Source organism: Sinocyclocheilus rhinocerous, unplaced genomic scaffold (assembly GCF_001515625.1).
Source record: "Sinocyclocheilus rhinocerous isolate Xijiao unplaced genomic scaffold, SAMN03320098_v1.1 scaffold2183, whole genome shotgun sequence".
In the NCBI taxonomy this organism is placed as follows: domain Eukaryota; kingdom Metazoa; phylum Chordata; class Actinopteri; order Cypriniformes; family Cyprinidae; genus Sinocyclocheilus; species Sinocyclocheilus rhinocerous.
In genome coordinates this window covers 286,746-307,216 of record NW_015634579.1, presented here as the reverse complement: position 1 = coordinate 307,216, position 20,471 = coordinate 286,746, and the positions used below count along the sequence as shown (strand labels likewise).

Sequence of the window (20,471 nt, the reverse complement as noted above, 5' to 3'; positions counted from 1 at the left end):
CAAAGAGTGAAAAATTTAAGGGGGTCTGAATACTTTCCGTACCCACTGTATATTTAAATAAACTAATTTAATGATACTTGGCCTAACTATTTATCAATCAGGCAAACATTGATTATTTTTTTTAATATTTACGTGAATATTATATCAATATTAACAAACTAAATTATACTTGGCCTTCAAGTATTTGTCAATTGAACAAACATTGCTTCAGTTTTTTATATTTATGTTAATATTTATATTATCAAATTAAGTTATATGTAGCCTTCAAGTATGTCAGTGAAGCAAGCATAGCTTAACTTTTTTAATATTTACATTAATATTTAGATTATTGTTAAACATTGCTTCATTTTCAAACACACACAAATGTGTCTTATGCTCATAGGTTGCATTTATTTTATCAAAAATACAGCAAAAAGAGTGAAATATTACTATAATTTATAAAATTGTTTTCAGTTTTAGAATATGTTAAAGTATAATTAATCCTGTGATGCAAAGCTGAAATTTCAGCATCATTACTCCAGTCTTCACTGTCACATGATCCTTCAGAAATCATTCTAATATGCTGATTTGCTGCTCAACATTTCTTATTGTTATCGATAACAATAAGAAATGTTGATATCATGATATCAATGCTGAAAACATTGCTTACTATTTTTGTGAGAACTACAAGAGTTCAAAAGAATAGCATTTATTTGAAATAAAAATCTTTTGTAACATTATGAATGTATTTACTGTCACTTTTGATCAATTTAATTCATCCTTGCTGAATAAAAGTATTAATTTCTTAAAAAAAAAAAAAATCTTACTGACCCCAAACCTTTGAAAGGTAGTTTATGTAATAGCATTTATTTGAAATAAAAATCTTTTGTAACATTATGAATGTATTTACTGTCACTTTTGATCAATTTAATTCATCCTTGCTGAATAAAAGTATTAATTTCTTTAAAAAAAAAAAAAATCTTACTGACCCCAAACCTTTGAAAGGTAGTTTATGTGGTACCATGGTACTTGAATTTTTTTTTTACCTTTAGTAAATACCTGGAGAAAACACTGTTAATTCATCAGCAGAGCAAAACCACTGGTAAGGCAATCGCTTAAAGAGTTCCAAACTGTTTTCTATTTTTCTCATCAATGTTGTTTAATTAATGTCGCCGTTCTACTGCAAAATGTTTTGAGGTATTAAATGTGTGTTGAGTTACATGCCAAAGTTTAATACTTATGGTTAGGGGTTTGTTCAAATCTTTAAGCACAAGTAAGAGTAATAATGGCATATTAGCTAAGCAAGCAAAACTAATAACATCTTTGGGCTAACAGGTAGCAAAATTTGACAACTCTACAAGACTCACGTCATGACCACAAAACTGTCTAGATTATAAAACAAATACAGCTTATAGCAGGCTTCACTGATTATAACGACAGCATTCTAGTTTTGTCGCATTACTCGCTCTTATCAGCAACAGGGTGTTTAAGTTGTTATTAGGAGCATTCGTTTTGTAAATTGACCGCAGCTAGACCTCCTTCACCATTAGACCCATCAATGTTTACCTATTACAACCTGAAATTGTACGATGGCAAGAATTGCTAATGGCGCACGTTGCTAATCAAGGAGCTGGCACTCAGGGGTAGAGGAACTGTCAAGGGTGAAGAGGGATGCGTCTCCAGTAACCGCTGTGTTCTGTGGGCCCCACCGCTTCCTAATTACTGCCACCGTTATGAATTATTTAACAGCGTGATCTCTATGATGTGCAAAACTGAGGCAAACTCTGTGCTCTCAGAATATTCCATGCGGCCGGTCTGTCACCTGACAGCAGGGAGCTTTAGTAGCGCAGGCATCATGGGAATTACGGTCCTGATAAGTGCCGTCTCCTATCTCGCTGCACCTTTTCTCTTAATTCGCTCTTAAGTCTTAAAATCTAATTATGCTCATTTACTGGTTCTGGTAATGGGGCTCTAATCAGACTGCCTTAATCAATGATATCCGGTTGATGGAGTGTTAATGGAGAGCCCTTTAGGGCCTTAGTAAGGTGGATCTGAAGAGTTGAAGTGCACATACATTACTTTTTAGGTTATACTATAGGTTTTACCATGGTGCACTGATGGTACCCCGAGTTGGTTTTAACTAAAACTATTTAAAAAATATGGTTAAATCAAATAAAGCTCTGAAATCAAATAAAACATGAATATATTAAACAAAAAACAAAAAATGTTGCCTTAAACTAAACTAAAATTTTGACTTAAATTGTAACTTAATAATTACTGATTGCAGTAAAACTAAAACTAATATAAAAATAAATAAAAAATTATTTAGAAATATTTTTACAAAACAAAAACTAATAAAACTGACAAAAACGCATAAATTACTAATTAAAATGAAAACTGAAAATCTAAATAAGTTATTTCAAAATATAAATAAAAACTATAATATATATACAGTGGGTACGGAAAGTATTCAGACCCCCTTAAATTTTTCACTCTTTGTTATATTGCAGCCATTTGCTAAAATCATTTAAGTTAATTTTTTTTCCTCGTTAAAAAAAAAAAAAAAATCTTACTGACCCCAAACCTTTGAAAGGTAGTTTATGTGGTACCATGGTACTTGAATTTTTTTTTTACCTTTAGTAAATACCTAGAGAAAACACTGTTAATTCATCAGCAGAGCAAAACCACTGGTAAGGCAATCACTTATAATCTACACAAGCATTAATCACACACTGTGAAAACTTTTCACCGAGGTTCTTAGCCTCTGTTGCTAAGTGGTAAATCGGTTAAATTGCCATCTATAATAAACCAATGAACTATACCGAACAATATTGAGTGGGAGAGTAACATTCATATTTTCTGATTATTCTCCACCTACACACCTGTTCAAATACAATTTGGGGAGTCATTCTATATTTGCTTTCATCTGCCATTGGTTGCATTCAGAGCAGTATTATATAATGCCAGTGTGCTTAGTAACTAATGACTTTTCTTGTGCAGCAACAGATGCTACAGGATCTGGAAGCTTTTGAAGATGTCAAATGATATCAATAAGAGTTCTTTTCATTCAAATGTGATTTGACAATGTAAAACCTATCCAATAATTTTTGCTTCATATGATTAGATATTTAATGAAACTGTTTTAAACGTCAAAGGTGATCTGTAGAAATAGTTGAACCTGTTTACACAACACCATTTTCAAAAAACCTTTCTTTACACGACAACGGTGTTTCGGGGTCCCAAAAATGCTATCTTTTGAAAATGGGTTTTAAAGTGCCAATTTTTGAAAACGATACCGTTATTTTCTCTGTGTAAACTATGAAACTTTGTGCAAATGGTGATGTCATGCGCATGTGGTATTACATGTTCAATATATAAGAATGCATATGTGCTCAGGCGTGTAATGTTTCTTCACAAAGTAACTTCGCCAACTACTGGCGTGTACAATACAGCATTTTAGCCGCTTTCACAGAATCTGTGCGATATATTTCAGTAGTTCATTCGCAGCACTTTATGGGAATGGTCGGGCGCTAAAGGGTTCTTTTGGCAGAGTTTGCTGGTTGCAATTCTCTGATTGGTGGAGATCTGTTTAGAATCATGGGTAATGTAGTTTTTCACCAGAAATTCCTCTGATTAAAATGATCATTTAAAAAAAAAGTAATATAATGTAGACTGACGGCTTTAACAATATCATACAGTACCATCGATTGACAGCTCGCAGTTGGTCTGTCTTTAATGGTTCTTAAGTTATCATTCAAAATCAGTTGTCCTATGGAGAAAATGAATTGGACTTTTTACTTCTGTAACTCTATAAAAGTGAAAGGGGATCCAGCATTTCAAGCTCCCCCCCCACCAAAAAAACACCATGATGACCTTTTAATTTTTATTTTGGGGCGAACTATCCCTTTAAAATAAGTGCCTGGATTTTGTATTTGGGATCATCTCTTTATACTCGATCATAGCTTAAAAAGATTACTAGCTAAAGATTGTAACACTGTTTTCTGTGAAATTCTGCAGGCATAGCACAATGTCTTCGATAATAGCATAGCAGTCCAGTTACAGAGACAATTCTCCCCTCTCCACACTACTACAACCCCTGCACACAGTAGCGGTTTTTGGCACGGGCGAACCGGGCAGCCGCCCGGGGCGGCATTTTTTCATGATACATGGGGGGCGGCACGAGCAGTTAAAAAAAAAAACCGCGAAGCGGTTTTCTATTATCTATCATTTCACTGTGTGGGGAATTGGCAAAATGACGCCCCTGCTTGCTGAGAAGGTGCGGTGCGCAGAAGCTGTGTGAGAAGGAGAGCGGGGCGCGGCGCGGAGGACAGTTCACCTCTGGGTCTCTCCCAAATGAAATGGACAAGGGGGGAGGGATCCACTGTATAGAGCAATACTCTAATGGAATTAGTGGGCTAAAGTCAGTCACACCTCCAAATGGCTGCAATATAACAAAGAGTGAAAAATGTAAGGGGGTCTGAATACTTTCCGTATATATATATATATATATATATATATATATGTGATTTTTATTTATATTTTGAAAAAGCTTTTATATTTATATTTTCAGTTTGAAAAGAAGTGTCTTATGCTCATAGGTTGCATTTATTTTATCAAAAATACAGCAAAAAGAGTGAAATATTACTATAATTTATAAAATTGTTTTCAGTTTTAGAATATGTTAAAGTATAATTAATCCTGTGATGCAAAGCTGAAATTTCAGCATCATTACTCCAGTCTTCACTGTCACATGATCCTTCAGAAATCATTCTAATATGCTGATTTGCGGTTTTTTGCGCTCCAAGCGGGTCTCGCCCAGGGTGTAATTCAATGTAGAACCGCCACTGCCTGCACACCTGTTCTGACGGCAAGCTGCATGTCATATCCATGGATGATTTGGTTAATTACCTCAATTCTTCTCCTTTTGCACCTTTAAATTAAACTTGAGAGTGGGTGTGCTAACAAGGGTCGCATCCAATTAAGCAGAATATGATATGGCAATGTGTGATTTTCTCTGCTAATATGTGCATACTAAAGAGAACACTTGAAGTGCTTTCTAAATCAGATTATAGGTTACACAAACATATGTTGAAGCCTGCTCAAATAGTAGGCTAGTTAATCGGTTTTGCCATTTAAACATCAGTGACATCAGGTGCACGTTACAGCGGTCCATTGGAACTATTATTGATGGTTCATTTAGCTAAGCAAACTATTCTTACTGTATGTGACTCCTGGCATATTTTGATGCAAAAAAAAAAAAAAACTAAACTAAGCAAGGTGAAGAAAATTATACTGATATTTATTTACGTTCATATGACTGTGTTGGGTAAGGTGACCAGATGTCCACATTTTCCCATAATCAACTAAACACAATTGCATTCGCAGAAAGCACAAACTTTGTGCTCAAAATGAGCATAAAATGCAAAACAATAATATTGAAGATCCACTGCCAAAAGCACAAACATAAAATAACATTTGAAGGGTAAAAGCAAAAGTTGGAATTACTGTGTATTCATTTGTGAAAAAAAATATTAAATACAATTAGAAAATGTTAAAATATTTGTTAAATACAGTTTATCATCAGTTTATAATGTTTTCATATTTATTTATTTTGATTTATTTATGTGCTTTTGTAAGGTCACAATTTTATGATACGGTTTGCTATTTGTTTTATACTTGTCTTTGCTATTTGCATTGGTTACTGATATTCTGACCCCCAGATATCATAATTATTATTAATTATAATCATAGTATATGGAACCTAAAAAGAAAAAAAAGCAAATGAAAATGAATTGTGCTTATTTTCTTAATTTATTGTTAATAACGACATTTTTCAGTTATATTTTGATATATATATATATATTATATTTTTATATATTATATTTTTGATATATATTATATTATAGTTCTGCTTTTTTTCCTCCTGTCAGATTTCTGTAATGGTGTCTCTATCTCTCATATCCATCAGCATAACACGGATCAGGTTTCAGCAAGACCACTGAAGCACTTAAGAGTATGTAATGGTTCATAATATATCAGCATGGGAATGCCACCAGATGTCAGGGTGATCCAACTCACTAAGACATATACTACATCATTTAACAGTTTTGTCATTTTAATCCAAAAAAGTGTTTGTTTGTTTTGTTTTTTAAAAACAATTTTTTTAAAGACAATAATGTCTTTAAATTTCATTTTTACAATTCCTTAAACTGTCAATTTCCAGCTTTTATTTGTGGTGTCAGACTTTTGGACCCCAATGAATTTTTTTCCCAATACGGTATGTGTACACAACACACATGTTAGTAAACCACATGAATATTCAAATCCTTGTATACATTAAAGTGGAATAAATAGACTGCTTGCTTTCCCACTAAGTCCCAAGGTGCAAGACAGAATGTTGCAATGGTGATTAATTTTCTTCAGCACAAGCTCAGAAGAAAGACATTCAGGTCTCTGTTCTCAAAGCATGTTTAATAAACACTGCAAGGCTAAGCAAGTGCAATCACCAAAACAAAGACTTCAACAACTAGTCAAAGAAAACATCAAACAAAAGACATTGGTGACAAGGTCAGTAAATGCAAACAGCTCATTTCAGACAAAGCAAATAGTCAAATGAGCCATAACAATAGCACAATTTATTAGTGCTAAATAACAGATTAGTGCCAAATAACATATGCTGTCTTAGAGATCGAAGTTATGTTTATAATAGCATGTTCAGCCTTAGACAGGACAACAGCCATGTGTTCAGAAATCTAAATGACTCTGATATGATTTTTAGCATTTCAAATTTCAAAGAGTTGCTCTCCCAGGAGGTGGCAAGGCAATAAAGGCTGAATAAAACCAGTCCAAGAATAGAGCCTTGAGGGATCCCTAATGTTATAGTTGTTCCAGCTAAGCAATAACCCTTGATTGAAGCAACGAATATTCAGTGTCTGGTTTCTCCTCAAAGTACAGTACTAAACAGACAAGACACGTGTAACATCCAAAGAAAAAACAGAAAAAGCAGTTTAAGAGTCCGTGCACATAGAACTAATGCTTAATTTCATGTAAATATGATTTTGCAGATCTAATGCTTAATTTCATGTGAATATGATTTTGCAGTTGGTGTTAAATGTCAATTAAGTTATTTCTACACTTCTAGCAACACTGTACGACTGTTTTCAAACAGGTTTCGGAACAAAAGAATGAAGAGTGTTGTGTTCCGTGTTCCGTAAATGTGAACAGTAACGTTTAAAATGTTGTTTAAAAAATAGAGCCTATATGACATCTTATTTCTAACCGATATACAACATGCAACATCCCAGCTAACAAGCAATATTCTCAGAATTTTGTCTAACGTTCGGGCAATTTTATCTCAAAATTATGACAAATATTCTAGTAATGTTAAAATAACATACGTTCAGAGTTGTCTGGTCTTTAATAATGTTCTAAAAACATTCAAACAAAAATTTTATTTATACATTGTTCATGGATTGTTCTGGTTTTAGTTGTACATTCATGTAGCATTTTTAAATGTTACTATACTTGTTTCAGAACATTCAGAGAAAATTCTAAAGTAACTTTTCCATAATATTTGCAAAATAATTACATGTAATGTTCCCTTAACGTTTGAATGAAAATGTTTTTTTAAACATTTTTTAAAAATGGGCGTTTTTAACATTCAGAAATAACATTTTCATAACTTAACAGTAATGTAGCAAAACACTCTTAGAACATATTTTTGTTAGCTGGGATTTTATCATGCCCCTATATCTACAGTCTTTTTATATCTGCTCAGTCTTTTCTGCTTGACACAAAGGATGCAAATCTATCAGGAATCATAAATTAGTGCTTTGAAGTTTCCTGACAAAGTCATGAATGTGTTGTTGCATATGCAGTTTGAAACAGCTGGGATTTGGTAGGGATAAAAAAAAAAAGATGAGGGAATTATGGAAGTGTGTCAGAGGGTTGGCTCAGTGGTGGAGACTGTATGGGGACCAGGCGTGCCCTCATTTGGTGGTAAAAGGGATGTTTGGGTCTGTCAGTGTTGTCTGATATTTCCGAACAGATTTACCCTTTCACACTTATTAATTTGTGTATAAAAATTCAACTATAGAGATAAACACATTCATTTCTAGTCAGTTACCTACCAGAATTTCAGGGATCTGTTGTTTGATATGTATGCAGTATTTTGTGTACATAACCATAATCATTAGCATTAGATGCAACTCTCCAGAGCAGAGATGGTTATAAGTCCAAATAATATACACTTTTATGGGCTTGAGATAGGGACGTGAAGTCACTGATGATGAGATGTTGTTAAACTCATTCAGTATTGGAAGAGACACCAAGTTCCACTAATAGAACGTTTGATGTGGGCTTTTGTCTCGCTTTGCTGGGTTAGAGTTCGGTCACCAGCCACTTAGACATTGTTATTAATGGAAGTACTTTGGGACAAGGTATGTGTTTAAGTAGTTTTAAAATGATTTGAATAACGATTTGTGTGTATGTGTGTGTAAATACAAAACTGGAGTAAATATAGCTTTTTTATATAGATTTGTTGTTGTTGATTTTCGCTCTATGTATTTGCAGTGTGCTTTACTTTAGTAAATCAACTCCTTGAATTTTCAAAGTTGTGATTGAATTAGGCCACAAAAGTTTCCACATCAAATGTTTCTACATCACTTGAGCCTGTCGCTTTCCCTTTGCCGTGTTTTCTTTGACAACAAGCTCAGTACCCTTATGACAATGAAACCTAATTTGTTAACAATTGCCCGGGCTTCATTTCCATTTCAGTTGAAATGAAATAATAATAATAATAATAATAATACAATAAAAAACATGTACCCACAGCAAATTAATGAGGCATATATAAAGAAGATGCGATCTGATGCTGTAGTTAATGCAAAAGGCTTGTTTTGTGATTTCTATTTAAGATGAGACACAATTTTGAATGATGCCATTATATAACAGCCTAAATAATTGACTAGCGGAATTTGGGCCAATGGTGTCAGGAGCATATAAACGTCTATTGGGAATTATCCAAGGGAAAATGCAGAATTTCAGATAATCACTGATAAACTAGAGATGTTGGGAAATGGATATCTCTCTAATCTGTGTAAACACACTGTCATTGTCTTTGCAAACAAAATCAACAATGGACAGATGTGAATCCTGTTCCCGGAGTTCAAATTGTTGTTTTTGTATTAAGGCGCCATCTGATGGACAAACAGAATCATCACATTACAATTTCTCTGGGTGGTGTAACTTTTTAAAAAGCAACTAGCAATATTTTAATCCTAAATAGTGTTTTTTGTTTAATGAATTAGTCAAACTCCTAATTCAGGTTCTGGTTCAAAATATATAGTTGAATTTACTACTGATTCAGTAGCCTATTTAGAAGACAAAACACGAAGTTCCTTTGAGTTTTGAGAATTCTTCCAAGAATAAAGTCATTTTTCCCCCGCATCACTTATTTGGCAGGAAAATGTCTGCTTGTGTGCCAAAATTAAAGTTATTTTGGACAGCCAGACTGACTGAAGCTCCTGAAGGTGTCCTGAAATTTCCAACTTGAACCCTTGAAAGGCTAATGGACGAATTGAAAGGGGGAGAGGCACCATTCTTGTATAGCTATTATACAGTAAATATGCAGTAATTTGAATCGTATGATCTGCAGAGTTGATTTATCGAGCGAAAGCATGTCAGGACATCTGGAGTTTATTACAACTAAAAACACAGCTTGTGAAGACCTGCCTTTTCAGCATCTTCCATCGAATACAGTTCCAGAATCTGAATAACAAACAACCAGTTGCTTCTGGACTCCAGCTGGCTCCATTTTACCAGACTGACATTAGATAAGAAGGGGGTTCTCTCGGTTTTATTATATAACGCAAACTAAACAAGACAGAAAGAAATCCAAGTGGAAATATACATCATGCTTTTGTCTTTGGTAACTGTATTTCTTTGGCTTGGAATGGGACAAGCTCAAAGGACAACTCCTGATTTTATTATGGAATATTTTCAGAGACAACTTCAACAGCTTGAGGTAAGAATTTTTTTTTAAGATAGCCGATTTTGTAGCCAAATACTTTTGTTCTTTTACATGCTTTAACAGAAACCAATGTAATATTTTAATCTATGTTTAAGTTGCTAACTATGAGCTAAACTTTAAGATATAACTCAAACTACTCTTTTGGGTAAGTGCAATGTGTTCCTGGATTTTTTTTTTTTAAAACAACATAACCCCAATCTAACCATAATATCAGAACAATGTAACATTTTGATAACACTAATGTTCCTCCAAGACTAACAAGGATGTTGATCTTTGTCCTACTTGGCCAAATTAGAGGGTCAAGGTTTAGCTGGTTAGCAAAACGCATGTTTCTCCGTGTTTCGTCTCCAAGCAAAATATACATTGCAACATTCAAAATATAGCAGATGTTTTACCAGTGAATTTTCTGTTCATTTTTGTGTAGTCAGTCCAATGTTATTTTTGTGCATTTATCTGAAAAGGGACGACTGATCAAATGCGAGCAAGACGTCCAGCACTTCAGTCGACGGATGTATGACATGTCCAAGGAGATACACGGCGAAACAAGCAAGATGAATGCACTGAAATCAGAGGTCAAAAGTCACATTGACATCTTTGCTATGCGTTTGGACCGAGTGGAGAGAGATGTGGAATACCTGCATAATAATATCCCTGACACCGTTCAGGTTGACATTGAGGACTCGCTGATCGAGCACCAGGTGAAAGAAGCCAAACTAAAAAAGACATCTGTAATTCCTAAGGGCAAAGGTAAACAAGCCCTACAAATTTCATTTTCAGCTCATTTTTCTATTTTGTGTGTGTGTGTGTTAGTGCTTGAATATGTGCATTACATAAGAGATTTCATTTCCTGAGGAAAACTGTATAAATAATTAGATTGCATTTGAGATGTTTCATTTTTAAAATGTCTACAAGAAAGTGTGCAACAATATTTAAATCTTATACTATTTTGTCTAAATAAATGACTACACTAAAACCCAAAATTGGATATTTTAAATGCTACAAGTTTAATAAATTTAGGCATCACAACATTATAATGTACAGTAGGAAAAATGCATATTCATTTTGAGATTAGCTAAATATTAACATATTATAATATGATATAATAAATTAACATATATAAATTATTATATAATAAATTATACATTACGTTTACAATCACAAACAGCTTTGCCATCACAGAAATAAATTAAATGAATTAATTATTAAATTAATAGTGTTATTAAAAGAAATAACTTTAAATGAGCGTTACATGATAGCTTAAGTTAATCTAAATGTAAAAATATTGCAAGCAACATTAAATATTCATTATCAATTCAACACCAACACTGATAAATTAAAATCATCTTTAATATACCTCATAATTGATATGGTATCAATCTATTGTGCAACTCTATAAGGACGACATAAAGCACGTAATCTACATAATTATTATATATAATTATTAATAATATAAGTATAATAATTATAAATAATTATAATAATTACTATGCTACAGCTGCATAAACTTGATTTTTTTTTTTTACCTTGATTCTTCCAGACTGCAGCTCAGAAGTTGTGGGTATCAAGTCTCTCAAAATCGTCAAGAAAGCAGGCGACGCCAATGGATCCTGGATGAAGGATCCAACAAAGGGTTCTGCTAAGATTTACTTTTTTAGTGGCACTCGAAACAGTACAGTATTAGCATATACCTCTCTGAAGACCTTCACCGAACCAAACTCCACCAAAAAAACTGAAGTTTTCCGTCTTCCTTTTCCCTGGCACGGAACCGGCCATGTGGTCTACAACGGCTTTGTGTACTACCACAGCGCAGACACCAACAATGAGATCCTGAAGGTCCACCTCAGCAACCGTACAGTGGCTGATCGGTTGCTGCTTCCTGGAGCCGGTCGGATGCCGGCATATTCTCTCAATCCTCACACTCTGCTGGATCTCGCCGTAGATGAAATGGGGCTCTGGTCGATCCATGCCGACCCAGACTTTGGCGGCAACCTGGTGATCACCAAGCTGGACCACAGTAGTCTGGCAGTGGAGCACACATGGGATACCAACTGCAATAGCCGTGATGCAGAAGCAGCTTTCATAATCTGTGGAACCTTATATGTGGTCTACAACTCCCACTATGGTGGAAGGTCCAGCATCCAATGCTTGTTTGATATCCATGACACCATCTACACTGAGAGCATTTCTGTGCTGTTCTTCCCAAAGCGTTACACCAGCCACTCCGCTTTGCGTTTCCACCCAAAGGATAAGCAACTGTATGCTTGGGATGATGGTTATCAGACCATCTATAAGTTAGAAATCAAGAAGATATAGGATAGGTCAGTTCTACATAGTAGTTACCATGAGGGCCTTTTAACCAGTAGTGCTTTATTCTTCTTCCCAATCGCATATAATCTTCTTGTAATTTAATGGAAGGCACTTTGTAGTTGTGCCAGACTGTCATTTCCTGAAAAACAAAGGACTCTTTGACCTCCTCGGTTCAGTCAGAGAACCCCAAGTATTATGTTCACTCTTTCTATGATTTGAGACCGTGAAAGATGTTTATCCAACAGCAGTAGCCTACTCTATAAATAAATAGCATTATATGACAGGAATAGCCTATCTGCAATGCATATGTCCCTTAAAGAAAATACCTTTCAAATTTACAGTATTTCTGCGGTGGAGGGGGATTACGGCTTGAAATAACACTATAAAGCTAAATTTGTGTAATTATCTTTCTGACATATTTTGGAAATAAATCATCAATGATAATTCATAACTTAGTCGTGATTTAACCATATATTAACATATTCCCATCCCAGGTCTGTTTTCACGAATCATATACTTTGGTCTCTAAATTTTGTTTTGAGCTTGCAAGCGTGTACCTGACGTTTTGCGCATGCGCACTTGTGCATACTTTCTGCGTTTGTCAACTTGAACGGCCTGCACAGAAGATGGCGCTGCTATTCTCCATACAGATTTCCAGCACCACCTGAACATGCGGTCATTAGTTGTAACGGAGCATATTTGAAGACAAAGGCGACACTACAAAACAACGCATTTGAAATGTTTACTTTATAAGCTTATTTGATCGTTTATCGGTAACACGTGAAATTAAGCCTCTTTTACCGCTCCTGTGCTTCTAGAAATATTACCCCTCGCTACCTGTTCTAAATTAAAAGAGTTCCACTTTACTTTTTCCGCATTATAATGAGTGTTACTTTAGTTTATTTGCACATAATATGGAAATAGTTTCGCGATAAGACCCGCCTCTTACAGCACATGACAGGTGATTGGTCAGAGGAAACGTACCTCACATTGCTTTATTATATGGAGCAGCGCAGTTCGATGATAACAGATGAGCGGGACTACAGCTGACAACAGGAGGATTTAAAATCAGTCGGGATCGGGAATTACTTACATTACAGGTAAGTTGAATAAAAAAAAACATCCTGTTAACATTTCTTTCTTGGTGCACAACAACTTTTTCATAATTTTAAGCCTTTCCCATGTGTAGTGTGAGTGTCATACAAAATATCAAGAAAGTTTAGGTGTAGTAGCCTAACACATAGTTCCAAGTAAAAAATTTAATTAAAATCAATTTAATTTATAATTTCAGGTTTTTATTATTATTATTATTATTAGGCTATTAATGATACGTTTGTGTGTTCCTGTGTATTATATAGAATTGTCTTGACATTTTGCATAACATGAATTAAAATTGCATTATAGTGTATGTATGTGTAAAAGAAGTTAAATGTTAATATAGCATATATACATAATACATAATGAAAATAATGAATATATATGAAGAGTTCAGATGCAAAAGCCTCTAAGTGCCGTCTGAAATTTTCTTCTAAAATGAGCATTTTTATCAGGCTGCTATATTTATGTTCAGTTATTTCACTTTGATTGTATAGAAAAGAACCTATACATTGCCATTAGAGTAAAATTACTGAACCTAAACATAGGAGCCTGGTAAAAATGCTCATTTTAGATGAAAATTTCAGACGGCATGCACTTAGAGACTTTTATACTATATATAGTATACTAATAAGCAATAAGCTATATTATGATGAGAAGCTGAAGTTTAATATCTAATGCAAAAATATATAATATAGTGCATATATATTCATTTCTATTCCAAATTTTCTTTTATTACATTAATTGTACACCACTATGCTATACTGTGATGACCAAAGAGCAATAATCACTGACCAGAAACTTAAACTCAGATGTAATCGCTCTGTCAAATCCTGAAGGATCTAGGTACAGTAGATAACTGGGTCATACAGTGTAGGATGAACTTTCTCAGAATCAGATGAGCCATTATCTGACTGCATATTCTCAAAGTATTCTGCTATTTGTTTTGCAATGAAGCCTATTGCAGTTCTTGTCTCTGCCTGTTACTATTCATTGCCCATGTTTGTTTTACTGCCAGTTTTTATTATAGTGTATAAAGCCTCTTCCTTCAGTCCTGACCCCAGTAGGCTCAGTGAGCAGCCACACTACTGTATGTGCTGCAATGGAGATTTCACATGGTAATGACTGTGGGGTTCAACAAAGCTGTCTGTGAAGATCATGTGCTTAGAAAAAAAGGATAAAGGCTTTTTTATTTGTCCACTTCCCCTGGTTTGTGAAAACAGCAAACAATTGTATTGCTCTTTGATGACACCACCGTAGAATGGTTGTCAAATGAAAACATTTAGAAATAGAGTCTAATATCTTATGGATGAAATTGTACATGTTTTCGTGTTTGTTTAAAGGATCATGTTGTAATGTGTAGCCTTTTAAGGTTGAGTAATGTACAAGCCTTTACAGTCTTCATGACCTTTGACTTTATTCTCCATCTTCACTTTTTTGTATTCAGAAAGAGGAATATCGCTTACAGATTAACAGTTCTTAGCATCTTAACAGTTCAATGTTTTCTTGTCAGAGCGAATTAAAAACAAGATGTTGATTTCTGGATGTTTTTTTGTTTATTATTAGTGGTGGCAAGGTTGAACATGAGTAGTAGTTTATGAGAACAGGTGAAGGAGAACATTCATATGGTTGTTGTGAACAGACACAGAGCCCTGAGGCTCTTCTACTGTGTGATTACTGTGAGCTTATTTCCATAGAGGTGCACATACATGTCCTGACTGACCAGTTTTACCACAACCGTTTCATTCCCACAATGACAATTTGAAAATTGTGGCTATTTTCTCACTGAGATCAACACAGCTAACAGGGAACGTTCTCAGAACTTTGGCTAATGTTCTAGCAAAGTTAAAAACAAACGTTCTTGCAGTAGTGTTAATAGAATGTTCATTCAAAGTTATCTGGTCTTTAATAATGTTCTCAAAACACTAACAAAACGTTCTTAGAATATATTTTTGTTAGCTGTTTTGTTATTAAAAGAGAGAGTTCACCCAAAAATAAAAACATTGTTTTTTTTTCCTGTATGACTTTACATATTCTGCAAAAGAAGATATTATGAAGAATATTTTTGTCCATACAATGAAAGTCAATGGGGACCAAAACTATTCTGAACCCCAATGACTTTCATTGTATGGATAAAAATACAATCAGAATATACGTTTCTCAGAATATCTTTTTTTGTGTGTGTGTTCTACAGAATTATGGATTGGAATGAGGATGAGTAAATAATGCCAGAGTTTTCATTTCATCAAATATGCCATTTAATGGTTTGCAATCCTCAGTGTGCTTTCTTATTCTGAGGGGCTTGTAAAGTTAAATACAGTTTAATGAGCATCTAAACTTCACTTCAGCTGTCACTCTTTGAGTTATTTACATGAATTCTCTTGTCACTTTGATGTGTCCATCTTCTAGGTTTAGGAATTGAGATCCAATTCCCAGTTACATTTTGTACAAAACACTGGAACCAAATCCCATTCCATTCTAGTTCTTGAACGCCTGCAGTTGGCATCTGACTTTGTGTGAACCACATTCTGCAGACTAAGATAGAGAGCAATGGAGATCCCATGCAATATGCATTGGGCGGTATTGATGTCAGGGACCTGTAGGACAGAGCCGTGACGTTTTGCCCCATGAGCAGGGCTTTCCTGTGCCGAGCGGCTCGCTGACATTTTCACAGGCCACGGTACTACAGCCGAATGCACCTGCTCAGGACTGACATTTCTCTTGTTACTGCGGAGGAGTGCAGCATTCAAGCCAGCTGCCACAACGCATCTGCTCCGGTGAGTAGAGCTCGCGATCGGCCAGGGGTTGAGCCCGAATCGAACTTACATCGCCTTCACCGAGCCATGAATCATTCTGAGTACGGCGGTCCATGCGTGTAACATCAGAACTGTTTTGATCTCTTGGACATTCTGATGTTAATATGTGTAGAAGTGTTATGTGGAAACGTCTTTATTAATGCGACGAAACTTCCTCTCGGTTTTCCGCTTGTTGATCACACTACTCCGTCTGTGCTGTACACTGTAAAAAAAATGATTTCTAGAAGATTATTGGAGTACTTTATACAAGAAAATAATATTTGAGTCTTTCTTTACTTCACAAATATGTGATATATATATGTATATATATATATTAAGGCTGCAAAACGATTAGTCGCGATTAATCGATTCAAAATAAAAGTTTGTTTACATACTATATGTGTGTGTACTGTGTATATTTATTGTGTATATATAAATACACACACATACATGTATATATTAAGGAAAAATATGTTAGATTTATATGTAAAATATTTATATTTATACATAATATAAATTATATACAAGTGTTTACATACAATACATACAATTTTTTTAAATATATACATATATGTGTATATTTATATATACATAATAAATATACACAGTACACACATAGTATGTAAACATAAACTTTTATTTTGAATTGATTAATTGCGACTAATCGTTTTGCAGCCCTTTATATAAATTACCATTTTAAACACTGTTTGAGCATAAGACACAACATTTATGGGACAGTTTATGTGAGATTTTGTTGCTGAGCTCACAATTCAGTCTATGTTAAACCAATGGCAAACAAGACCAACCTAACTAATTATCATACAAGAGATAGAAATGTAAGAATAAATACAATAAATAAATATAAAACGGAAATTTTTAAATGGAAACGTCAGAATAAATAAATATAAAAATAAATTAACACATAAATAAATATAAAATAAATAAAGAAGATAATAAATAAAGAGTGGGAAAGTAATACAAAAATAAATTAAAGACTAAACTGAATAAAAAAATTATTGTATTTGTTTCAGCAAGTAATGTATTCCTTCATTTAGTTTACTAGTATTACATTTATTTATTTATTTATTTACTTGTAATTTTTGCAGGTTTGGTCCTCCATATGTAATTATTTGTTAAATTTTCTAACAATTTATGAGTGAAAATTGTTTCAAGAGAAATCTACACCAATTTTCTTTTTTTTTTTTAGTGTAGTCATATGCTGCTGCAACTCTATCTCCTTGTTATTTGAACTGGGTTTGCTGTGGATGACTTAACATATATGAAAAGTAACCTGTATCGAGAAAGTAGAGCTCGCAGCGGAGCCTAAACCTGCTTGTACCATTGGCATAAATAGTCGTTTCATTGTCTGCCGTCACACAGATCCCACAACAATGAGGCCTTGTGTCACCCGCTACATTTGAACTGCGCTACAGGTCACCTTTCTGCCAGTATAGCGTGTTTAACCAAGGGATGCGCGGTGCCCACGCGATATGTCAGCACGTTGGGATGGTTTAATGCGGAGTGGGGACGGTTAAGCTGTTTGAGGACTGCTGCCTTTGATGTTCTCATATTAAGCTGTGTTGACGTGCTGGGTTTATTGGTCTGACACCTAATGCTGATGCCACTTCCTCCCGCTGCAGTATTTCTGCCCAAGGCCGCTTACAGTTGCTTTTGCTTTTACTGTACATAGTGGGAATTTTTAAACAACGTGGATGGAAAATACTTCTATGGAATGGCTTCCAGGCAAATTTAATAACAATTCAAATTAAGCATGTTTTTAGGTTTCAAACAAGACCATAGTCAGCACAGTGGATTTATTAAAATAATATTAAATACTATTTATTTATTTATTTATACATACACTACTGTTCAAAAGTTTGGGGTCTGTAGGATTTTTCATGTTTTTGAAAGAAATCTCTAATGTACGGAGCCCCGCACATGACATGCAAGAAAAAATAAATAAATCATGTGCACGATTTACCAATTCATTCCCTCGATGTACTAAAATGTGCACACGATTACTATTTCGTAAATACTATTTATTTATTTATTTATACATACACTACTGTTCAAAAGTTTGGGGTCTGTAGGATTTTTCATGTTTTTGAAAGAAATCTCTAATGTACGGAGCCCCGCACATGACATGCAAGAAAAAATAAATAAATCATGTGCACGATTTACCAATTCATTCCCTCGATGTACTAAAATGTGCACACGATTACTATTTCGTTCCCTCGATTTGCTAAATCGTGCGCACAATTTACTAATTTGTTCGTTCGATTTATAAATCGAGGGAACGAAATAGTAAATCGTGCGCACAATTTAGCCTACTATTTTTTTCCTGCATGCCATGTACGGGCTCCGTACTTATGCTCACCAAGGCTGCATTTATTTGATCAAAAATACAGTAAAACAGTAATATTGTGAAATTATTCCTAATAATTATCAGCAGTCATTACTCCAATGTTCAGTCACATGATCTCTCAGAAATCAAACAAATATGCTGATTTGATGACATTTCTTATTATTATCAATGTTGAAAACAGTGGTGCTGCTTATTTTTTTAATTAATTAATTAATTTATTGGAAACCGTGATACATTTTTATGATGATTTTTTTTTATACATTTCTTAAAAGAACAGCTTGTATTTTAAATGGAAATCTTTTGTAACATTATAAATGTATTCACTGTCACTTTTGATCAATTTAATTCATCCTTGCCGAATAAAAGTATTAATTTCTAAAACATTATACACTCTAAAAAATGCTGGGTTGTTTCAACCCAACTTTGGGTCAAATATGGACTAACCCAACTTTTGGGTTAAAAATTTAATTTAAAAATTTAACCCAACGGTTGGGTTAGTCCATATTTGACCCAAAGTTGGGTTGAAACAACCCAGCATTTTTTAGAGTGTAATAATATATAAACTATTACTGACCCTAAACTTTCCAACAGTATTGTACAATAATATTTTAACATTTTATGGGAACTGTTTTTACCATAAGATAACTGTTATCAAAGTAAGAAAACAAGCCTTTCCTCAAATGTAGTCATTTATATAAAATGGTATTTAAAAGCTGCTATGCATAATACAGCAAATTTAGAGTTAAAGATGTGATAGATGTTTGATGTCTGTCTTACTATTCAGGTTTACTAATGATTACTCAAACTCATTAGTGCCGCCCCAAACATCTTCATTGTCACAATTTTGCATTTTAGTAAGGGATAACCCTGGATGAGCCTGTTCATCATTAACTGCAGTAGCTCCAAAATACAGGGACTTTCCGCAGTAGCTTCTGTTTGCTAATCTAAACATCCTGGAGTAAATTAAGTAGAACAGTTATTCTAACACTACTGTTTGCTTTTTGGCACCAGACACGGGGCTCACAGTCTCTGACAGTTTTTGAATCCCATGATGAATAGCAGTAGCTTGTTAAAACACAATAAGAGAATTAGTTGGCTTGTTTGGTTTCACAATATATCAAAGGATTTTGGATCCAAAAGGTCTATAGATTCTTGAAGGGTCTGCTTGTAAGTGTTATCTAGAGCAAATACTCGAGTGTTGTCAAAACCTGTCACATGTCAAAGTAAAGCAAACAACACTAGACTGATGAGTCTCATAGGTGAATCTCTCGAAAACAAATCCAGGTCATATTACACCTTGAAACAAAGATAAAAAAAACATTAATAAAATCTGGAATTTTTATTATATGGGCCATTCTACAGAATTGGTCCAATGTCAGAGTTGGAAACGTCTTGAAAAAAATGTGTCTTAAATGTATTCACTGTCACTTTTGATCAATTTAATTCATCCTTGCCGAATAAAAGTATTAATTTCTAAAACAGATAAAAAAAACATTAATAAAATCTGGAATTTTTATTATATGGGCCATTCTACAGAATTGGTCCAATGTCAGAGTTGGAAACGTCTTGAAAAAAATGTGTCTTGTGCAGTTAATTCTCATATTGTATTTTCAGAAAGTTTTGGAATATTTGTCCTCTCCCAAAATTTGTCACTACCGAAACACAATAATAATAATTTAATTAGAAGGGTTATATTGACCTATTAAGATTTTGCTTAAATCTAGATTTTACTTTTTTTTTGTTGCTATTTTATTAAGCATTTTTCAGAGGTAAATCAATAACAATGACATTTTTAACAATATTTCAAGTGTAATTTATGAGGTTTGTTGTATTTTGAATCCAATTTTTTCTCTGTAAAAGGCAAAAAGTTGATCATACTGATTTCAAAGTTAAGGATTCA

The 20,471-nt window shown here is 34.0% G+C and overlaps 2 protein-coding genes across 4 annotated transcripts in view; both read left to right on the top strand.

Moving 5' to 3' along the window:
* Positions 1 to 9,739: 9,739 nt before the first annotated feature.
* Positions 9,740 to 12,679, top strand: LOC107745939 (olfactomedin-like protein 3). Its single transcript, XM_016559975.1, has 3 exons — positions 9,740 to 10,003; positions 10,471 to 10,756; positions 11,547 to 12,679. Exons 1-3 carry the CDS (start codon positions 9,893 to 9,895, stop codon positions 12,320 to 12,322), a joined length of 1,173 nt encoding a protein of 390 aa, XP_016415461.1. The 5' UTR covers positions 9,740 to 9,892; the 3' UTR covers positions 12,323 to 12,679.
* Positions 12,680 to 13,342: 663 nt separating this feature from the next.
* The window catches only part of ppfibp2b (PPFIA binding protein 2b), a 59,519-nt gene continuing 52,390 nt past the window's right edge, over positions 13,343 to 20,471 (top strand). For all 3 annotated transcript variants that reach the window (XM_016559962.1, XM_016559961.1, XM_016559960.1), the window contains exon 1: positions 13,343 to 13,416. The gene's annotated coding sequence lies outside the window, so the exon portion shown is untranslated. The remainder of the gene's footprint in view (positions 13,417 to 20,471) is intronic.